The sequence below is a fragment of the Drosophila persimilis genome, unplaced genomic scaffold (assembly GCF_003286085.1).
Source record: "Drosophila persimilis strain 14011-0111.01,24,50 unplaced genomic scaffold, DperRS2 tig00000191-arrow-pilon, whole genome shotgun sequence".
In the NCBI taxonomy this organism is placed as follows: domain Eukaryota; kingdom Metazoa; phylum Arthropoda; class Insecta; order Diptera; family Drosophilidae; genus Drosophila; species Drosophila persimilis.
Genome location: NW_020825298.1, coordinates 7,311,585 through 7,327,476, shown reverse-complemented (window position 1 = coordinate 7,327,476; position 15,892 = coordinate 7,311,585). Strand labels below are relative to the sequence as shown.

The following is a 15,892-nucleotide window of genomic DNA, read 5'->3' as shown; positions in this document are numbered from 1 at the left end:
AAATGCGAAGCAAACTGTGTTATTTGTAAATTTTCGGTTTCAACACACAATCGATAGAAATCCAATTGAAAAAGTTTGACATATACATACATACAGACATGGAATTGAGCTAAATTTTAAACAAAACAAAACCGAGGAGGCGAGGATATTCTTAAATATAAAGTATAGAACCACCCCACCCGATGGTGGTGGAGCCTTAAATCCGTTGCAGACATTCGTATGCTTATGTGTCTAATAGAACCATCCGATGCTGGTCGAGCCAACCTTAAAGCCATCTAAATACCAAAATATTTTGTATAAATAATAATGCAATGATCTTATGACTGATCTTAGGGAAAACTAGGCCGTTTAGGGAATCGGAATCCGAAACTAGTTTCCTTTGGTAAAATTAAGTAAACTTTGAGCTTAAGCTAATACCGCGTATGTACAGAATACTCGAGAGTGGCTGGTCGGACGTGAATGTGCTTTAAGGGAGGGTTATGATATCGCTATCGCTATGGCTATCTAGAATTGGGTTAGGTAGAGGCCGTGCTTGGCGTCGCAGACAACGTTGAGCGCATAAAAGTCCCAGTAGGAGGTCATATGGAATCCCATGTTGGTGAGCACAACAATGTACTCGAAGAGTGCGAAGAAGGTGTAGACTGCAATTGGAAATGGCATAGACATTAGTAACATTATTCAACTGATTTCCGCAGGAGAGCCGCACTCACCCCCCGCTTCGCAGCGGGCGTTGTGCCGGACAAAGCAGTATCCGGCGAGCCCGAAGGCCAGCACATTGACAAGAAAGAGGTTGCGCTTATAGCGCAGTGACTTCTCTTCGTGCGGCAACAGCACCACCTTGCGCGCATTCCTGTTGAGGAGGTATGACATCAGCATGTAACACTCGCTGCACGCAATGAACACCACGAACGCGTTGCGGTGTGTTTCATAGCTGTCTGCGGATGTCCAAAAGGACAGGCAGAACAGGGCAAGATCCTCCACTACATTGAGGAAGCAGGCCAGGATGCCGAGCAGTCGTCGGCTCCGCCTGATGTGCTCCTTGTAGTACTCCAAATAAATTTTGGCCACCGCCAGCCGCAGGGGCAGGTGCAGGAAGATGGCCAACCTCCATATCGTCTTCTGTGGCTCATAGTTTCCTATGGCAGCCGACACCGACGGCAGGTAGTTGACCACGTCACAGTGCGTGTAGGTGGAGCGTACAAAGTCGAAGAGCAGCGACCATACCACACAGAAGAAGAATCCACCAAGGGGAAGGCTCAGGGCAGCAAGAGCCAATCTAGCAAAGGGCATTCGGAAGAAAACGTTCTTGGGGTCGTTCAGGCGCTCGTACGTGGGCAACATGGCGGGGAGGCGGTGGTCAGATGATGGCGGGGCGCGGTTCACATACTTTTTTTGCACCCAATCAGCTCTAAATGTACTGTTATTAAGCAAATGCCTACGTTGTAAACATTGCAAGAAAATGGTAAACAAATTGATCGATAAGACTAGATAGCTATCGACCGACACTAGAGATGAGCCACAGATTTGCGATATGATATGGATAAAATAGATGGACTGGAATGGAATGGAAAATGAGCCAAGTTAATTTAAATTTCTGATCAAATGGATCTTATGTAATGACGACTGAACAGCTGTTTCATCGAGGCGGATAAAACATCCCCTTTTACAGCAAAATGAAAATCGAGGCTCGTATCGTATCGTGGCAGGAGAGCTCTATCGATGCATCGTGCCGGCATTGCACATCTCTAGCTGACACTAAACAAAACAACACGCGCAAAAAAGGAAGAAAATACTTTTTGTTTATGCAGTAAGTGCCGCATCACCATCGTCATGGACATACTTTTGGCCAACGTGAACAGCCTGCAGTTCAAGGCGGAGCGGGATCTCATCGAGCAGGTGGGCGCCATTCCGCTCCCGTTCTATGGCATGGACAAGTCCATCGCTGCCGTCTGCAATTTCATCACAAGAAGTGGTCAGGAGTGCGACAAGGGAAGCGCGTGCCCGTTCCGACACATACGTGGCGACCGCACCATCGTCTGCAAGCACTGGCTGCGCGGCCTCTGCAAGAAGGGGGACCAGTGCGAGTTCCTACACGAGTACGACATGACCAAGATGCCCGAATGCTACTTCTACTCCCGCTTCAATGCCTGCCACAACAAGGAGTGCCCCTTCCTGCACATCGACCCGCAGAGCAAGGTCAAAGACTGCCCCTGGTACAAGCGAGGCTTCTGCCGCCACGGCCCCCACTGTCGCCATCAGCATCTGCGGCGCGTGCTCTGCATGAACTACTTGGCCGGCTTCTGCCCGGAAGGACCCAACTGCAAGCATATGCACCCGCGGTTCGAGCTGCCGCCCCTGGCTGACCTCAGCAAGGATCAGCTACACAAGAAGCTACCTACATGCCACTACTGCGGCGAGCTCGGCCATAAGGCCAATTCGTGCAAGCAATACGCGGGTAGCTTGGAGAACCGCAACAACATCAACGCCATGGACCACAGTGGCGGCGATGGCAACGACGACGGCCCTCTTAGTCATCCGCCTCCACCATTCCTGAAAATACCAACGCCGCTGGAGGAGATCACCTGCTACAAGTGCGGGCACAAGGGGCACTATGCCAACAAGTGTCCCAAGGGCCACCTCGCGTTTCTCTCCAGTGCCCGAACGCATCGATCAGAATGAAATAAAAACTAGGAATTTTTCTCTCAAATCAACATAGTCATAAATAGTGCCTAGTGCCGTGGTTATTGGTATATGTAAGTTGTAAGAGTTCATACAGTATGTAGAGCAGAATAAATCTTCCGTCAAGCCAGAGGAAAAACGAATTTTCTATTTGGTTTTAAATTTCAGCCTATATTCGATTTCCAGCTTTTCCCTCCATTCGATTGTTCACACCGATATCTATCCCCCATCACTACTATTTCCGCTCTATTTGAAATTTGACTCGGAGTCCCAAAAATGAAAATGTATTGTAGAAAATTGATCCATCAACTGGATACAAATATTTCCTCAAGACTGAGGGTCCTAGCTACTAGTAATATTAAATCAAAATCTAGACAAGGCAATTTAACTCATTGTTGACCGCGGTCACCTTGCAAATGTTTGATAGTATTTTCCAGTATAGAGGATATGAACGCCATTTAGAGCCATGTCCCAGCCACGTCCAATACTAATCCATGATCGGCATCAAATTCTTGATCGTTTCTACAGATTTCATTTAGCTAATAATATTCGACGGAATATCAAAATTGAACAATAGGAACGACTATCCTCTTTCGTTTTTTTTTGTTTGACCATTTTCGCTAAAACCTCTTTTTACGCAAAATGAAATAAAAGCAAGTGTTTAAAGAAAACTAGTCAATGTGGGCATGGCTGAGAGTTCTATTTAGTTAGATATATTGCACGGAATATCAAAAACGAGGAATATGTATAATAGAGCTTAAACTCGTCAGTATATTTATGGTATATTTTTAAAGTGAGACGGTATATTTCGGTATATTTCTGATGGTCAGACTGCGACACAAATTGCGCACCAACATTTTCCGTACCAGAGAAAAACTTTGTTTTCTGTTTAGATTCGAGCACAGTTCCGTGAAAAAACCACAAAACGGATACAATGACTATTCTGGCGAAATTGAGGGGCGAACCCAAGGACCAGGAGAAGGTGCCACTGCCGATGAACCTCAACGATGAGGCTCTGATGCATCATGGCTCGCTAATCGCAGTAAGTTTATCCAATTAAATTGGCACTTTTTGCGCAACGTTTTCGTGTCCTTGCGGGGCCCCGAGTCTCCACTGTCCTTCGGCCCCATAAAGCTACAAGTTTCGTTTCGCCTCGTGCGACATAAGTCGCCATATGTACGACGAGACGAGTGAGTACTCTCGTGCTTTTGGTGGATTCGATGGGAGCTGTTCTATGGTGGGTGGTGGTTGTTGGGTGGCCCAAATTCCCGTGTTCGTCTCTGGGGGAGGCCCAGCTTCTGCTCGGCAGCCTGACATGCATATCTATTGATTTTTCCATGCTGGAATTCCCGCTGGCCTTGCACTCTTTTTTCCTTCGCAAGCAGTGCTGTTGACAGGCCACCCCCATGACGTGTGCTCATTCACTTTTTTCCTGGTCTCCCCCAAGGACTCGCACTCACACTCCCACTCCCGCCCACTGCTTCCTTGAGGTCAGATTTTCTTCCTGTTGATTGCCTGGCACGCAGATGGTGGCCCTGAATATGGCCCGTGGAAAAACCATGCACCCATTCTTTGTCTTCTTTTTTGCAATCGCCCTTTGCCCGCTCGTCGTAAACACAGTGCCCCCGATAACTGCTTGCGCACTACTTTCTTGAATGGTACAGTTTATCCGACCCAACGGCTGTGCTGTGATCGCTAGCAGTAATGCAATCTGTCACCAGCCCCGTTCTGGTTTCTTTGTGAGTGCAAGCGAGGCGTGTTATCACTTCTCTTAGTGTTCCCTGGAGCTCTGGAGTTCGTCTGGGGAGCAATTATTTTATATTTTCTGTTAACTAAGTGCGATATGGCAAAACCCACAGCCCAAAGGTGCCTACAATGACTCCGAGGCCGATGCCGAGTCGATGGTCTTCAATCGGCCGCAACACCATTGCGTCAAGTCGTTCTTGCTCTTCCTAATCGCTATGGTGGTCATGATGATGGGAGTGCTGGGCGGCTGGACCCTTTACAGGCTGTACGCCCCCCCGCACGCCAACATGCGCTACCACGCACTTTGCGAGATTCCATATCCTGAGGACTCGATCGAGATGCCACGCTTCTATCCACGCAGCGACGATGGGTTCGCCCAGATCAACTGGCGGGCTCTGTTGCCGCAGTTTAGCGGCGCCAGCTCCGTCGACGGCACTGGCCTGGAGCGGCGATTCGGTGGCGATGAGGATAACTTCTTCCGTGAGGAGATCGAGCTGGACAGCAGCGATGAGGAGGGATACGCGAAGATCGATGTGCCGGACTTTAAGGACGGACGCCGCGGACGATTCATGCACGACTTCAAGGAGAACCAGTCGGCCATCATTGACACCACCACCAACCGGTGTTTCATCATGCCCCTCGACCGGGAGACCACCCTTCCACCCACCAGCTTCGTCGACCTGATGAAGAAGATGGGCACCGGATACTACAACATTGACACGGAGCGAGTGCGCCGTAACATGCGCGTGATCACGCCCCGCATCACCGATCTCTCGCTCATCTCGGAGCGCATTGCCAACGAGTGCTACGACATGAAGGTCTACATGATGGAGAAGTTTATCTCAGGCGGTAAGTGGCATGCAACCATGAACCAAGCACCTATCTCACACTATTCTTTATTGCAGTGTCCAAGCGGTCGGCCGATCCTCTTCCGGATGCCGGAAAATATGCCGAATTCATGGGCAAGGGCGTCATCGAGTACGATCTGTCCAACATAGCCGAGGTGGAGGCCTACGAGGCGAGCGAGGCTGCACAGCAAGTGGCCTGAGGAGGAGGTGCTGGGGAGAGCAGCGAACCTTTTAAGCTACACTACATATAAAATAACACAAACCTAAAAAAATTATTAATTAGAATTGATTTATATATAACGAAGATCGATCTGTTTGTAGTCGCCAGTTTGAGGTAAATGCTTATTAAATCAGGTTACAACACGGACAGACAGGGCCTGCGGCCACAGACAACCGAACAGAACCGAATCGAACCGAACCGAAAAGAACAGAACAGAAGAGTGTATATCCATTGGCCAATCGACGATCTCTGCGAGCGATAGCGCTCGTGGGATCGCGCAAGAGTTTTAGCAAATCATAGACACCGTACGTACTTCTTAGTAAAGAAGCTAAAAAAGCGAAAAAATGTACCTAGAACGCAATCAAAATGCGATTGAAGAAATTGTGACAAATACGAAAGAAAGCAATGAATCAGCCAGGCAGTAGGAGATTAGTAGGAGTAGGGGTGGGGGTATTTGGACGCGGTACTCATACAAAAAGAAAACATATACGCCCCCCTCCCCGCAACAAAGGAAAATGACGCACGACAAGGCATACAGCATTCCATTCCAAGTACATATTTTATATAGTATATGCTCTTTAACTATCTAACAATTAATGTAAAGAACGACAACACATGAGATCGACAGCTATTTACGGAAGGAAAACATTAGAGATCGAAATCAGAACAAAACTATCAAAAAGAAACAAACAGAAACACTACTCTAAATGTTCTTTAAAGTATTTAAATGTATTAAACGCGAATTTGTGATCTTTAAGCCATCTCTAAGGTCGTTTATTTTCGTATTAGACTAGAAATAGGGCTTGCACAGAGCTATGGTGTGGTCTACGCCGTAGGCCACCTTCGTCACCTTCCCGTTTATGGCCGCCTTGAAGGGGAAGAACTGGTCCTTTTTGTGGCCCAGGCCGAGGTGGCCGAAACGGTTCTTGCCCCACATGAACAGATCCCCGTCCGAGTTGACGGCGCCCATGTGGAAGACCCCGCAGCCGATGGAGACCACGGTGGTGGCATTGCTGAAATCGTTGCGTCCAAAGAGGGGAGGCAGCAGGTGCTGCGGCTTTGATGTCTGCTCTACAAAAGGTCCGAAGCCCAGGATGCCGTAGCCCCAGGTGTATACCAGTCCCTGGTCATTCAGGGCCATGCAGAACGAACCGCCAGCGGCCACATCCTTGATGAGACCAATCCCCTTGGTGAGCTGCAGGGCGCGCGGAGTGTTTATCTGGGTCTGGGCGTGTTCCGAATCGTCCAGCTGCCCGTACTCCGAGTTGCCCCACCCGAATACGTCGCCCCGCTCGTTGAGGGCCAGCACACAGTCCGAGGAGCTGGTCAGCCGCACAATTCGTTCCTTCTCGATGTCGCCGCCGATGAGCGTGATCTGTCCCGCTGTGTGGTAGTTTCCCTGCCCTGTCTGTCCATCGGCACCCCAGCCGCAGGTGTAGACGCGTCCCAGCTTGGTGAGGAACATTGTGTGGTCCTGGCCACACTCAACGCTGACGATCTCGTCCTTCTCCCCGCAGATATCCGCCTGAGCGATCCTGTGGATAAGTGCGCTTTTGCTGTATCTCTCGTCGTCGATGATGGAACGACCGCACTGTCCATACGAATTATTGCCCAGGGTAAACACCGTTCCATTCCGGGTGACCACCACCAGATGGGCCCGGCCAGCGGCCATGCTGCGCACCTGCATGTCCTCGTCCGTCTCACCGTTCTCCCGCGGCAGTCGTATGGCTGTGGGATATATGATCACATCCAGGTTAGCCGGGTCCTTGGGATTGCCCTTCACCTGGAAACCAAGCTGGGAGTCCGTGTTGAGGCCGCTGCCAAAGAGCGTCTCGCCGTCGGAGCGCTGGACAGCGTAGGCGGTGAAGCCATAACCAGCCGCCACATCTGTGATCTCGTTGTTGTTCGAGAACTGAAGCCGTGTCGGATGGTGGACCATTTCGGTGTATCGCTCCTGGGCCTTCTTTACGCTCGTCTGCAGGCCGAGGGCGCCGGTCTCCTGGAATCCCCAGACATAGACGCGGTGCGCGTGTGGATCCGACACCTTCGGCGTGTAGTCCTTTATTTTGGTCGTGTCCTGGGACAGCACGCTGCGCTTAGCCTTTGCCGTGTAGGTGCGGGTCAGCCGGGGAGTTGTCCATGCTCCCACCCTCACTGTGCTCAGCATTTCCCAACAAATTCGTTTTTTAAACAAATTGCAGGTGTAAATAACAGTATTCGATACCTAATCGATTGGAAACAGTACTGTACTGTATCGATGTTAACATCGATGTCATCGCTATACTATTTTCTCATACATCGGTGTTTAGATTTTCGTTAGAAGCATGTTATAGGCTATTTGCACTAATTATTTGCTTAAATGATTTATTTTTGTTTTATTAATACGTCCCTATTCTATCAATAAGTGGCGATAGTTGACACGATAGGCAGAACAGTTATAATAACAAAACATCGAAAATATCGATGTCCGCAAACGTCGTTCGCACATCTCTGGCGAACCGATTGTCTGCAGTGTATCGCTATCGCCACCGACATATCGAAATCGGATGGGCGACGTACAAAAAACGGCTCGCTGCGGTAAATCATTAAAAATTAATTAATAATTCGCGAATCAGTGCTTCAAAAGTGTTTAATAGTCTCAATAATTGCACTAATTATCGTGTGCATTGTCGGTGTTAAGTAAAAAGTGTTGAATTAGTTTGCTTTCGTGTGTTTTTCGACCGCCTTAGCAGCATATGTACATACAATACACACACAAGCACACACACACACATCATATCATACATAAAGGCTTACATACATACATACATATGTTCGCACATCGGAGAGTATTATAATTATAATCGTGTGTAAAGTGCAATACCCTGGATTACATTGGTGCTGCAAGTACAAGTGCAAGTGCAGCTGCCGGAGCCGCTAGGAAAGAAAGTGAAGTCTCTACCGCCGATGCCGACGAAAGGGGCTGGGGCCGCTGGTTGCTGCTAGGCGCACCGCACACAGACGGAATACACGGAATCAGGAACAAGACAAGGAATAGGAGTTGCCGTTGGTTGCCGCTCCCGCAGCCGTGCCCCGTTGTCATCGTCTCCATCGAATCTCTCGTCGTCTCCGGTAGGTACACACAAAATATTCGGCTGCTCCTTTTAGCTCCTGTTTTGTGTCTCTGCTCTCTCTCTCTCTCTCACTTAGTGGTCTCTCGTCTCTATCTCTCTGTCTGTCTTTGCATCGCTCTCTCTCTCGCGCCCTCACTCGCCTGCTGACTGAAATCCATTCAATCCGCTCTCTCTCTCTTTGCCTGTGTGTTGTGTTTGCTTGCTCTCTCCTCCGTCAGCACCTGGTGGTGCGTACGCATTTACCGCTGCTCTCCCTCGGTGGGTGGGTATGGGTACCCTGGCAGGCAGGCATTCAGGCAAGCAACCCTTAGAAATTGGTCCTCAAAAGTGCGTTTTCCTAATGACACTTTTTTTTGGGTAGCCCATGGTCTCGTGCCCCGTTCTGCAATGCTGCAGCGCCCGCCGGCACACAGCTAACTGTGCCACTTTCCCCTCCCCTCCCCTCCCCACAGCACCGCCACCACCACAACACCGTTCATCGCCATATCACGCCCCGTCCATCCTTGGCAACTACCAAACCAACCACCGCTCACAGAATGCGCAGCAGCTCTCCGGCTCTCATGCTCTCAGATATTCCGTGCATCCATCCCTACAGCCACAGACACAGGCACAGTCCATAGCCACAGCCATGGCCACTCGGCAACAGCCAATACTCCCAAAATCGAGTCCCGATCCCCAATCCTCCGTACAAACAAATGCTTAATCAACTCTCGAATGCCCACATAATGAATGATCTTATATAAACATTGCGGATGGGCTTCCTCTGACATCGGCTTCTGTGGCTGGCTGCTGATGCCCTTTGCCTCGCGCGACACCAGATAACACTGCTCCTCCTCCTCCTCCTGCACTCAGACTCTGAATCCAATCCCCCTTCTGCCACATTTAGGTTGCCCCACTTTCTGTTCTGCTCCGTTCTGTTCTGTGCCCCCCCATTCAAATCGATCCCGGAGTCGGTTCGCGACTTATTACAGAGTATAATTCTCCTCCGTTTTGTGCTTCCAATTTGTTTTGTGATTGTTTTTAGGGCCCATACATATGCATATGCATGTGTGTCGTCTCCCCTTGGGTTCTCTCTGTTCGCTGCTTCCTCGAATGGAACCGAACCGAACCGAGTGCTTCCGTACTGCCTACCGTCTCTCTGGCCCATCCAATCCCACCCCATCCCCGTCTCCAGCCCCATCCCCATCCCATCCAAGCAGAAGAAAACTTTCCGCCTCATAAACTCGTGGGCTTGTCTTTCCCCATCCCCCTCCCACTACCCCGCTCCAGGCACGTGCAACTCTTTCTTTCTTTCTTTCTGTGTGTCTTTCTTCTCTGACGAAATAAAATGTTGTCAAGCCAATGGACATGGTTATGGATATGGATGGATGGATGGATGTGCCCGTAGATGGGAATGTGGCTATGTCAATGTCTTGGCTGTGCGGCTCCTCAAGGCAACAAAAGTGCAAAACAAAAGCCAAAGAAAATCCAAATCCATTGCTGCATCGCCGTGCAGTTCATTGGCAGGGGGCCAGCCGAACGTTTCAAGTTTTTTCTTGGTGGTGGTGCTGTTGGTCCTCCCCCTATCCGCCTTATCAGGTGGGAAGCATTTGCACAAACATACATAATCTTTTTCGAATTCTTTCGCACTTCTGTTTTGGATTCGGTTTCAGCCGCTGGCGGAACCCCTCTTATTGCCAACGAAAGAATGACTCACAAATATTGCACTTATTCTGTGTCTTTATCTCCATTTAATATCCGGCAGAGGCACAGGAACCGGGCACACTAAACCCTTGAGTAATCGATGAGAAAACACACAAACAATCCAGTTAGCCAAGCTCTTATCTAATGATGACAACATTTTGATGTGCCAGATACCCAGTTCCTGGTAGGAGATCTTAGATTCTGCCATTCAGACAATTATCGCAAGGTGCGCCGCTGGGGCAAAAAGTGAAAACCAAAGCCAAGGCCTCTTGTCTGTTGGTGTCTGGTGGCTTCCATCATCATTGTGCCCACTTATTGATTTTTAATTATTGAAGAGAGGGGCCTCCCCTGGGCTATGACATTGACTTTGATTTTGCTCTCTGCCACCGAACTCTGGCCAACGAACTCCGCCACCTTTCGAGAGGCAGCCAGCCTCTTTGAGCCTCTTTGAGCCGCCTCTTATGTCATGCGGCTCCAGCTGCTGCTCTTGCGGGCGTTGTGGTCTGTCTGCTGATAAATCTCGGCAACCAATGTCCAATTCCACTTTGAATCCCGTTCGTGACTCATTGCGGTCGCAGTCGATTGGTCGATTGGCACCCGCGTTGCCCCGCTCAGATGTGTGAGGGAATGTCTGTTATGGTTTCCATGGTTCTGTAGCCTCCTTAGCCATACTGTGGCTGTGGCTGTGCCAAATCAATACCCAATACTCAGGCCAGCACTCGCCAACTCTCATTCGATTCATTCAAATTGAAGAGTCAACACAGCAATTGAATTCAATTGGAGAGCCAGAGGCTGCCAGGCAGCTTTCACTTGCCTCACCGTTGAGATTGTTTTTAATTGCAACACAACTGGTACTGGCCTCTGTCCCAGTCCCAGTCCCAGTCCCTGCTCCATCCATCTAACCAGACAGCCAGCCAGCCAGCCATCCATCTATCCATCATTCATCTCCATATCATTGCTCTCTCTCGCTCGCTCGCTCGCCCGCTGACCCGAATAACACGAATACAGCAACAACAACAAACAAACAAACATTTTGTGCGGATGCTAATTTTTTGAGTTATGTTTTTTAAACGTGTATAATTAAGTGCCTTACGTATTTGAAACGATAATCATTTTCAAGCTTCTTTATGCAGAGATTTAATTTCGAATTTCGTTTTCCTTTCTTTTCTTTTTCTTGGTTTTGCGTTGCATTGCGTTGCGTTCTCTTGTTGCGCGTTTTGCATTCCATCTTATCGTTTGCGCTGCATTTCTGTTTTTTGACTTGCTGCCACTGCCACTGCCACGCCCACGCATATGCATCTCACGCCCATGACCATGTCCAGATGCTGAGGCTTAGCAGAAATGCATTGGCTGGAAGGCCGCCCAGAGGCAGCAACTTGCAGCAAGCATAGAATGCGGCAAGAGACTAACAGAAAAACCAAAAAAACACACAAACCAGCAGCACAGCAGCAGCACACGAAAAGAACACTGAATGAATACTGAGCCCGACTCTCGTTTGCATCTTCCGCATCCCGCATCCCGTATCTTGCATCCATACTACGCGCACAAGCAGCAGCTGGAGCCGGCCACCGCTAGCTAGGCAGCTAGGGAGCTAGGCAAGCGCCCGCAGGAGCGAAGGAGGAGGAGGCCCTTGTGGAGGGAGGAGCTAGTCTGGAATGTTGGAACACCCACAGCGGTTCGCGCGTAACATCCCCGACTCCTCAAACAGCAGCAGTGCTCATCAGCAGCAGCAGCAGCAGTATCCGCCGCCGCCGCCGCAGCATCAGAATCTGAATCTCAATCAGAATCAAAACCAGATCTACCAGTACCGTCCGCAGGCGCAGGCACCTGGATCGCCGGCGCACCATCAGCGCCACTCGTCGCTCTCCCAGCAGCAGCAGCAGCAACAGCAGCAGCAGCAGCTACAGCTGCACCATCGCACCCTGTCGACCGCCTCCAGCTGCAGTGCCCAGCACAAAAGTGTGACCTTCGGCCAGCCAGCGATCGATTACAGCAACGGCGGCGGCAGCAGCAGCGGTAACTCCTCCAGTTGCAGCGCCGCTGGCAACGCTGGACCCCAATCAATGGCGGGCAACATGAAGCACGGTAAGCTTGTGGCTGACACATCCATCGGGACACTCTATAAACTGTTTCCTTCTTCGCTGATTCACAGGCAAATCTCAGGAAGACGTCTGCTACGTGGTAGCCAAGTACGATTATGCGGCGCAGGGTGCCCAGGAGCTGGACCTGCGCAAGAACGAGCGCTATCTTCTGCTGGACGACTCGAAGCACTGGTGGCGTGTCCAGAACAGCCGCAACCAGTCCGGCTACGTGCCCAGCAACTATGTGAAGAAGGAGAAGCCCTCGCTCTTCGACAGGTGCGTACCACAGAAAGCCACAAGCCCCGAGTCCGCAACTAAACTTAAGCCTTCTTCTTGCTCTGATTTCAGCAGTATTAAGATCTCTTTTATATCCACAAATATATCCGTATCTTTATCTGTATCTGTATCTGTAGAAGTATCTCTTTCCCACTCCTTGGTTTTGCTTTGATTATTGTACTTTATGTTTCCAACTGCTTTCGGCTTTTGTATTTCTGTATTTTGTATTTTGTAAACAAATTCCTTTTGCTTTCGTTGTCACTTTTGCCACTCAAATGTCGAGCCCCTGGACCCCTGAACCCTACTGCCTGGACCTGAACTAACACCCAAAATGATTGAAACTAGGGCTAATAGTCTAACCCCAACCAACCACGCCCCTATATGTACATAAAGAACCCCCTAGTGGATAGCCTCGATCTGATCTGATTTAATATGTGTCTTTGCAGCATCAAGAAGAAGGTGAAAAAGGGCTCCGGGTCGAAGACGCTGCCCAACTGTTCGCCGTCCCGGCAGATCGAGAGTCCAACAATGTCGCGACGCTTGCCCCCCGATCCGGCCGAGGCCATTGGCACGGCCATCGTCAAGTACAACTACCAGGCCCAGCAGCCGGACGAGCTCTCGCTGACCAAGGGCACGCGTATCCTCATCCTAGAGAAGTCCAACGACGGATGGTGGCGCGGCCAGAGCGGCAATTCCGTCGGCTGGTTCCCCAGCAACTACACAACCGAGGATTGTGATAACGATGGGGAGATCCACACCTATGCCATGGCCGAGAACGTGCTCGATATTGTGGTACGCTTATTAACGATAGATTCTAATGTGGTGGCCTCTAATGGACGGACGTTCTCTTCTCTTGCAGGTGGCCCTCTACAGCTTCACGTCGAACAATGACCAGGAGCTGTCGTTTGAGAAGGGTGACCGGCTGGAGATCGTGGATCGGCCCGCCTCCGATCCGGACTGGTACAAGGCTCGCAACAACCAGGGCCAAGTCGGTTTAGTTCCACGCAATTATCTCCAAGAGTTGAATGACTACCTGGCCACGCCCTATCGCAATACTAGCGCCGCCGGCAATGGCAATGGCACTGGCAGCAACAACGGGGCCGGTGGCGGAGGCGGCGGCAGCGGCGGCGGCGGTGGTGGTGGCGGCGGAGACTCCATGGAACGCCGGAACGAGGGCAACAACAAACCCTCATCGCAGTCTTCTACTCAGCCCATGGAGCGACCAAATTTGGCGGGCAAGACCTGGTACTACGGAGCCATCACTCGCAGCCAGTGCGATACGGTGCTCAATGGCCACGGCCACGACGGCGACTTCCTCATCAGAGACAGTGAGACTAACGTGAGTGGAAAGAGAAGAAGTCTTGAAAGGTTTTGAGTGCAGTCAGGCAACGTTCTTCTATTGTATCTCTCGTTCTCTTGCAGATGGGCGACTACTCGGTTTCGCTGAAGGCCCCCGGCAGGAACAAGCACTTCCGCGTCCACGTGGAGCAGAACATGTACTGCATTGGCCAGCGGAAGTTCCACTCACTGGACCAGCTGGTCGACCACTACCAAAGAGCGCCCATCTACACGAACAAGCAGGGCGAGAAGCTGTATCTGGTGCGGTCGCTGCCCAAGGCCAATGGAACGTAAATTGCCACAAGGATGAATATCATCAAAGGGGGGGATCATTATTACCCGTATTAAGCATATACAACACAAAGATATACCAAGGCTAACTTATAGGCAGCTCAGCAGCTCAGCTCGACGTGTAGTTCAATGTAGTTTCCAAGATTCAGATTCAGTTTCAGATTCAGTCTTAGATTCGGATTAAGATTCAGATTCAGATTCAGTTAAATGCCTAAACCGATTCCGAGGGTTCAGAGCAGAACTCCAGTTAAGAACAGATCGGAACGGAATGGATCGGATGGGATCTGTGTGGATCTGTGTACGAGTGTGTGTGTATATAGATCTTATATAACCACGGACAAAGGACCTTTTTGTACTTTTATATAATTAAATTAAATTAAATTAACGCTTAATTATCGCATTGGCTATGTTAACCAGAAAGTGAAAGAGGAACAACACACACATCACATTACAGACATTACCTTTTGTGAGCCGCCTTTCGTTGGAGGTGGCAAGTGAGGGATGAGAGGATGTGAGAGGATGGAGGAGGGAGTAGGGGAGGGGGATTCAAAGAACAATTCTAGATGTCAACATGCAGCATTACACTTACATAAGTATATAAAACATACCATATACATACATGTGCACATATTACTATATTCTAAAACGAAAGTTGTAGCCGACTAAAATGTACACAGAGGACAGGAGCAGTAGAACGAAGAGACTAGAGACCGACAGAGAGCAGGAGATGAGAGATGAACGCTTTTAACCCAGAACACACTTGAAAATGTAATATGAAATATGAACCATGCATATATATATAGTATTTATATATATGTAGTATATATGTACGGGTCAGTATGGTACCCAAATCAGTATGATGATGATGTCTATTATCCGTGCATAACGATTACATTACACTATGTATAACCAAAAGTCCGCAATGAAGTTGTTTGTGTATGTACATACATAAGTGATGCACAGGGCAACCCCAACACCATGCCACACGCCACACACCACACACCACAGACCAACCACACCCACGCACACACACACAGCCAGAGTGAGGATCGATCCTACAGTCATTTTTTTGTTATTTAACCATTTAATTATCGACTACGATATAACCATAACAAATACAATTGATATCTCTGGGCAGCTCTGGCTCCAGATGCTGTTCGCAAATAATTATAAAAACATAATCGAATCGTTTGTGCGGGGGCAACCAGGGAGGGGAGGCTTATATCCACATATATGCCATACTGTACAGTTGATGCAATGCTAACACACCTAGACGACACCCTTTTCAGAATATACATACTCTATTTAAAGTTTTATTTACGATTACGATTACGGTTACGATTAAGAGTAAGAGCGCAGCGATTCCAGCTTTAACTTTTGTTTAATTATTGCAATTACATTTTGTTTGCCTTTTTCATGGCCCTCTGATTATGATTATTATTATCATTATGATTATTATTTTGTTTTTATTTAGCTCTAGGAAAGTGATTAGAGAAACGTTGATTCGGCGGTGGAGTCGGCTGCCAGACGAGGAGAAAGAGTTAGGTGACTTTCGACTTTCTTTCATATGCGAATTTTTAATATATAAATTTATATAAACACGAGTACATACAAAAT

The 15,892-nt window shown here is 49.1% G+C and overlaps 5 protein-coding genes across 6 annotated transcripts; 3 read left to right on the top strand and 2 right to left on the bottom strand.

The window, feature by feature from the left end:
- Positions 1-3: 3 nt before the first annotated feature.
- Positions 4-1,461, bottom strand: LOC6589107 (post-GPI attachment to proteins factor 2). The gene is made up of 2 exons (XM_002015004.2): positions 711-1,461; positions 4-641 (listed from the first exon to the last, which is right to left on the bottom strand). Exons 1-2 carry the CDS (start codon positions 1,339-1,341, stop codon positions 505-507), a joined length of 768 nt encoding a protein of 255 aa, XP_002015040.1. The 5' UTR covers positions 1,342-1,461; the 3' UTR covers positions 4-504.
- A 304-nt stretch (positions 1,462-1,765) lies between these two features.
- Positions 1,766-2,707, top strand: LOC113565731 (cleavage and polyadenylation specificity factor subunit 4). Its single transcript, XM_026988721.1, has one exon. It carries the CDS (start codon positions 1,831-1,833, stop codon positions 2,677-2,679), a length of 849 nt encoding a protein of 282 aa, XP_026844522.1. The 5' UTR covers positions 1,766-1,830; the 3' UTR covers positions 2,680-2,707.
- An 845-nt stretch (positions 2,708-3,552) lies between these two features.
- LOC6589108 (integral membrane protein 2B) lies at positions 3,553-5,701 on the top strand. The gene is made up of 3 exons (XM_002015005.2): positions 3,553-3,721; positions 4,539-5,274; positions 5,331-5,701. Exons 1-3 carry the CDS (start codon positions 3,614-3,616, stop codon positions 5,471-5,473), a joined length of 987 nt encoding a protein of 328 aa, XP_002015041.1. The 5' UTR covers positions 3,553-3,613; the 3' UTR covers positions 5,474-5,701.
- Positions 5,702-6,236: 535 nt separating this feature from the next.
- LOC6589519 (RCC1-like G exchanging factor-like protein) lies at positions 6,237-7,698 on the bottom strand. The gene has a single exon (XM_002015006.2). The coding sequence runs from the start codon at positions 7,658-7,660 to the stop codon at positions 6,284-6,286; it is 1,377 nt and encodes a 458-aa protein (XP_002015042.1). The 5' UTR covers positions 7,661-7,698; the 3' UTR covers positions 6,237-6,283.
- Positions 7,699-8,287: 589 nt separating this feature from the next.
- On the top strand, positions 8,288-15,699 carry LOC6589520 (cytoplasmic protein NCK1). 2 transcript variants are annotated; one of them, XM_026988453.1, is made up of 6 exons: positions 8,288-8,604; positions 11,842-12,374; positions 12,442-12,646; positions 13,093-13,438; positions 13,506-13,985; positions 14,069-15,699. In XM_026988453.1, exons 2-6 carry the CDS (start codon positions 11,945-11,947, stop codon positions 14,276-14,278), a joined length of 1,671 nt encoding a protein of 556 aa, XP_026844254.1. In that variant the 5' UTR covers positions 8,288-8,604; positions 11,842-11,944; the 3' UTR covers positions 14,279-15,699. The 2 variants fall into 2 exon arrangements, with proteins under 2 accessions (XP_026844254.1, XP_026844253.1); XM_026988452.1 differs by having other exon boundaries at positions 11,612-12,374.
- Positions 15,700-15,892: the final 193 nt, after the last annotated feature.